This window comes from Physeter macrocephalus, chromosome 11 (genome assembly GCF_002837175.3).
Source record: "Physeter macrocephalus isolate SW-GA chromosome 11, ASM283717v5, whole genome shotgun sequence".
In the NCBI taxonomy this organism is placed as follows: Eukaryota; Metazoa; Chordata; class Mammalia; order Artiodactyla; family Physeteridae; genus Physeter; species Physeter macrocephalus.
Genome location: NC_041224.1, coordinates 143302851 through 143309261, shown reverse-complemented (window position 1 = coordinate 143309261; position 6411 = coordinate 143302851). Strand labels below are relative to the sequence as shown.

General features: G+C 38.3%; 1 protein-coding gene across 2 annotated transcripts in view; it reads right to left on the bottom strand.

The window, feature by feature from the left end:
- SYT16 (synaptotagmin 16) overlaps positions 1 to 4531 on the bottom strand; it is a 127989-nt gene extending 123458 nt beyond the window's left edge. For both annotated transcript variants that reach the window (XM_028496098.2, XM_024117666.3), the window contains exon 1: positions 4012 to 4531. In XM_028496098.2, coding sequence (XP_028351899.1) covers positions 4012 to 4531 — 520 coding nt within the window. The remainder of the gene's footprint in view (positions 1 to 4011) is intronic.
- Between the last annotated feature and the right edge of the window lie 1880 nt (positions 4532 to 6411).

The following is a 6411-nucleotide window of genomic DNA, read 5'->3' as shown; positions in this document are numbered from 1 at the left end:
AATCCACACCTTGCTTCATATAAAAAATACCTCAAAATGGATCATAGCTCTAAATGCAAAATCCATAACTTTAAAATTTCTAGAATAAAACAGGAAAAAAAATTCTTTCTGACCCTGGGTTATAGAAAGATTTCTTAGATATGATACCAAAAGCACAATTCATAAAAGAAATACTTGATAAAGTGGATTTCATTTAATTAAGAATCTCTGTTCTTTGAGGGACATTGTTAAGAGAATGAAAATTCAAGCCACAAAACTGGGAGAATAGGGCTTCCCTGGTGGTGCAGTGGTTGATAGTCCGCCTGCCGATGCAGGGGACACGGATTCGTGCCCTGGTCCGGGAAGATCCCACATGCCACGGAGCGGCTGGGCCCGTGAGCCATGGCCGCTGAGGCTGTGCATCCAGAGCCTGTGCTCCGCAATGGGAGAGGCCACAACAGTGAGAGGCCCACATACCGCAAAAACAAACAAACAAAAAACTGGGAGAATATATTTTTAAAGTACATTCCTCATATTCAGAATATAAACATAGTTCCCAAATCTCAAAAATAAGGAAACAAACAATTCAATGAAAGTGGGCCAAAGAGTTGAAGACCCTACAAAGAAGTCATACAGATTACAACTACATGAAAATATGCTCAGTGTCACTGGTTATTAGGGACATGCAAATTAAAGCCAAATGGGATGTTAAAACCTATGAAGGGTCTACGATTTTATCCTACTTGCATCTAACAAGTTTGCCTGCTACTGTTTTATAGATGTTGGCAAAGATGCAAGACTTCTGGGTTAGAGACAAAGGACAATTTATTACTCGTTACCCCCATGGTACCTCCAAGTACCATGGGGGTAATGCAGAGGCGGGCCCAGATAGATTCCGTGCATGCAATGGGTTTATGTCGCCAGGGAACACCAAGCTTGGAAAACCTCTATCACTTGCAAGCAAATTTGCCTAAGCTTTGCCCTGAAGAGAGACATTAACTTTATTAGATTGGACGGCAAACAAATATCCCCTGTGCTCTGAAGGGACACACTATCTTCCAAGGCTGTCATACAAACACCCTTGAAAAGATAATCCAAAACAAAAGGCTGTTTGTGGCTCTGCCCTGCTCATAGGACATGCAAGACACCAATGGAGAATTATATCCCAACATGAGTTATCACCATACACCTATGAGAATGGCTAAAAAATAATAATAATAATACCACAAAGTGTTGGTGAGGATATGAGTGACTGGAAATCTCATACATAACTTTTGAGAATGCAAAATTGTACTCTGGAAAACAGTGGATTTTTTTTTATAAAGTTAAACATATACTTTCCATATGACCCAGCAATCCCACTCATAGGTATTCACCTAATTGAAAACATATTCACACGAAAACCTGTTTTGCAAATGTTTATAGTAGCTTTATTCATATTGCTAAAAACTGGAAACAACCCAAATATCCCTCAACTGCTGAATGGATCAACAAACTGGGGCCTTCCTGCAATGGAATACTATCTAGCAATTAAAAAAAAGCAAACCAGTGGAACATGACAACACAGATAAATCTCAAGGGTGTTACAATAAGTGTATTATGAAAATAGCCAGCCTCAAAAGGCTATAAACTGCATGATTCCATTTATATGACATGCTGGAAAAGGCGAACAAGAGAAAGAGAAAACATATCAGCAATTTCCAGGAGCTGGAGGTAGGGAAAAGGACTGGCCCCAGAGGGACTTGAGTGATAGAACTATTTCATACCTGGATGGTGGTGGTGATTAGAAGACCATGTGTGTCTGTCAAAACTCACAGAACTGTGCACTACAGAAGGATGAATTTTACTAGATGTAAATTATAACTTTAAAAAGGGTGGGGGTGGGAGAGTTATATGTGTAAACTCTAGAATCAGACTACCTGAGTTCTGCCTCTTTCTAAATGTCAGTCTTGGGTAGAGTCCCAAATTCTAACCATCAATTTTCTCAACTGTGAAGTGAGAATAATAATAGAATAATAATAGTATTTACCTCGTAGAGCTGTTAGCTTTCCTTGTTGTTCCATCAGTAATTATTATTTGATGTCCTATTATATACCTAACATTGTGTTTGATAGTAAGGATACAGAAATGAATCTGTGACACGGCTGCTGGCTTCCAGAAGGCTACAATCTAGTGAATCAACATTTCCCGAAAGAACAAATGAACACAATTGTTTAATTGCCATTAGATTATTACAACGATTACAAAAATTAACAGAAGCCAGTGTTAAGCATCTATTGAGCCAAATTCATGTTAATAATTTTAAATATAGTTCAACTTTAGCAAGAATTTTCTAAAATAGGAATAGAAATTTCAAGTCAAATCTAAGAAATCCTAATAATAGTCCAGACATTTCTAGGATTATCTCTATAGATAATTTTAAAAGGCTTGCAATTGCATTTATTTATAGTTTATCAGATTCAGAAAGAATATTAGGCTACCTTGGTTCACCAATTCATTCTAGCATTTAATACTTTAATTTGAGTAAGAGTATCAAGAAAGCATTATACATATATGTGGAATCTAGAAAAATGGTAGTTCGCCTTTTCCAGTATGTCATATAAATGGAATCATGCAGTTTATAGCCTTTTGAGGCTGGCTATTTTCATAATACACTTATTGTAACACCCTTGAGATTTATCTGTGTTGTCATGTTCCACTGGTTTGCTTTTTTTTAATTGCTAGATAGTATTCCATTGCAGGAAGGCCCCAGTTTGTTGATCCATTCAGCAGTTAAGGTTTGCAAGGCAGAAATAGAGACACAGATGTAGACAGCAGACATGCGGACACCAAGGGGGGGAAGGGGGAGGGGGATGAATTGGGAGATTGGCATTGACATATAAACAATAGCATATATAAAATGGATAACGAATGAGGACCTGCTGTATAGCACAGGGAACTCCACTTCATTGTACATTAGAAACTAACACAACATTGTAAAACAACTATACCCCAATAAAAAATTTTTTTAAAGAAAGCATTATGAAAAGAATATGAAATTATATTTCTTCATTTACTAAGACTGTATGTACCTGGATAAAACATTCCTCTAAAAAGATAAAGCTAAGAGGAATCACTGAAAATGGATGAAAGATACTAAGAAAGTATTCCGGAAAAGTCTGCTCCCTCCAACAAGAAGAGAATTAATGAGCTCACCTTTTACATTAAAAGATCTGAAAACCTGCATGAGCTATGTGTGCATTACAAACACACATCCTATGTACACACCCAACACCTTTCTCTGCCTATCATGTATCTCTCTGTCTCTCAATAAAATGGAATGTCCTTACTTCAGGCTTAGAGTAACAGAAGCGTGAGAAATTTATGCCAGAACATACTACAGCTACTTTTATAGAGTTAATTACATTTTCACCATATTCATTATGCACTTATTGAAGGCCCATTATACGCTCAGTTCTGACAGGATGAAGCTCTATAGGCAGTTTGTTTTAAATGTGTCCTTTCCATTCAAGGCTAGAAGAAAAGCGAGCTATTCTTATTCCAAAGATTTCCTATCTACTGTCATCTCACATCACGTCTCAGTACAACACTGTGAGAAGTGTTCTTGGAGTGTTATCAACTAAAAATTTTGCAACAAGTATGGCTTTTTGCACAGGATTTCACACTGAATAATATAGTAACATCTAGAGATTCCTAACCTAGTTTAAAAAAAAAAGAGAATATTTTAAAAGATGTTTTAAACAGTATGACATATGCACGAGGGGCTTCTCAAACAGAACCCACAGACTCGTTTTCACCATTTCACTTGCTCAGAACTATTGTTTTGGAATATGGAGCCCACCAATGTGGATCTTCCAAAGTTTTATATATTGAAAATATTCCTAAGGATTACAACTCTCATTAAGAAGCCAGTATGTGGAAAGGTATAAGAGACAAAAATAAAATTCAAATGATAACTAAAACAAATAAAAATAAAATGAGTAGAAATGTCCTTTGGACAAACCCATAGAAAATGATTACTGGCTAGCTTACCTTGCATTTTTCCATTAACGTTTTCTAAAATACCAGAGAGGTGGCTGTCAAAGCCCTGTTGAAGGCCACTCCTTTGCTTTTCAAGGTGATGTTCTTCCTCGGCAATAGAAGAAAGCACATATGGTGGCTTTTGGTCATCAAGGGTCTGATTGGGCCACTGGGTCACTATGGAACAGGAGTCCTTTGCATGCTGGCTAAGTCTGGGGCTTGAACTTTGGGCAGAGTCCTGCAAATCACTATTACAACAGGAGAAATGATCCACTTCAAGAAACAAGGAATTTATGTCCTCTTGACTCCAATTGCTTTGTTCTTCATCTTCAAAGTAAGTTTCCTGAATCTGAATATCATCTAAGTCCTGGTCTAGCTTGTCACTCAATTTAGAGTCTTGTTTGTTGAAGTTAACCAGCAAAGCAGATAACGTATCTCCTGCTTGCTGGAGAGCTTCATAAACCCGAGATATCCAGGAAGAGAGAGGCTGGAAGAGGTTCTGAGCATCCTGAGATGCCATTGTCAACAGCATGGCCAACTATCTGATGTCTACAAGTCCACTTGTTCCGTTCCTTCAATACTCTGGACTTAATGTGAACTACAGAACAAGCATGATGAGAAATTAAATTGGAGGTCTCTCAATGGCTGTGAATATTTCACTCTCAAAACTTCTCAGCTGAAACAGAGGAAAAAAATACTTATATTTGGGGACAAAAAGGGGTCATCATCATTGAAATCCTTACGGCAGCTAAATAAAAACGACTGTAAAAGTCTAAAGGTATCAATAAATTATTTCAATGCCTGTTCACCTCTACAGACATGTGCAAAACTTCCATTAGCACTAATGGGCTCTATTCCTGTGGACTGAGAGAAGTCTATCCCCATAGACCGTACTTAACAGTGTGAAAAGGATAAATGAATCTTCATTAAGAGGCAGTCAGACATGACATTTCAAAATACACGAAAGGCTGGATGCTTCATCTATGAATCTGCAGATCACAGAGAGCAGGCTAATAAGCATCTCTGCTTCATGACACGAAGATTTATCCTTTCAAAGGAAATGTGTGCCTGGAATTAAAAAGCTTTTAACAAATCTTAGAGCAGGATTTTATACTTTTATGCAACTTCTAGAAATTACACCTATTCTTGGGAAACAACCAACCTCTGAAAGACTGAGGGTGGCAGGTGGATTACACAGCTTATTGGAGACATGTCCAGAGCATTTTGTTGTTTTTGTCTGTGTTCCAACTGCCCAAAGACAGCCCTCTACAACCTGCGAGACTCCTGGGAGACACTCCTTCCCACGAGATTCATAACCTGAAGGAGGCAGCTACAGGACGTCAATAGAGCAACAGGGCACAATGAACACTCTAGAGCTAAAGATCTATACTTTCACAGATATGCATGTATACACACAGATATACAAACACGTACACATATACCTGTGTATACATAATCATATGTTATGTGCATTAAGTGTGTACATACTTATCTTATTGCCTTTACAGTGCTCATCAACAGCTCAGGATGAATGTTATACATGACAGCAGAGCCTAGATTCCTGCTTGCACTTAATCACCTCATCTCTTTTATAGTAATAGCTGCCTTCTGACCAAATCTATCAGCAATCCTGTAAATTTCAGCCATCTTGACCTCAGGCTACTACATGTGACATGATTGCCTACCTCCTCCTAAAAACTTCTCTTTAGATTCTGTGCTAGCCATACACTGATTCATTCAATAAACAAATATTGATAAAGTGCCTATTAAGTTCTGGGCACAATGCCAGGTATAAGGTAACCCTGAGGTTTCTATCCCCATGGAGCCCACATTCCAGTTAAAGGGAAACTGAGCTCTCTGCACTTTCCTGATGCTGAATAATTCATGTGTCTGTCTTTCAGGCTCTTCCTTGACTAAACACCAACTACATACATGCAATCACTCATTGTCCTACAGTTTCTCCTCTTCCCCCTTTATACTCATCAGCTGGGAGAGTTGACCCATCCATAAGTCTCAATTAATACTTTTTTAAAACTCTAAAATATACATCGCCAGCCCTTAACTCAATTCCTCTTTCCAGACTTGTGTCTTGTTATCTAAGCCAGTGGTTCTCAAACTCTGCTGTGTCAGAATCACCTGGTGAGCTACTAAAAAACACAGAGGCCCAGGCTAGTTGAAGGAAAAGCCTCTGGACCTTTACATTTTTGTCAGGTTCCCCAGGTGACTCTGACAACCACCAACGTTTGAGAAATGCTGACCTAAGGAAATAGCTACACTGGGACAACTCACCAAAATCTGAACTTCAGCTCATCAAAACCTAGCACATCACTTTTGCTACAACAAATGTTCAACACTCCAGACTCACATTTTAGTGGTTGTGAATTTCTCCCTTCAACCCTCCCCCTTTCCATT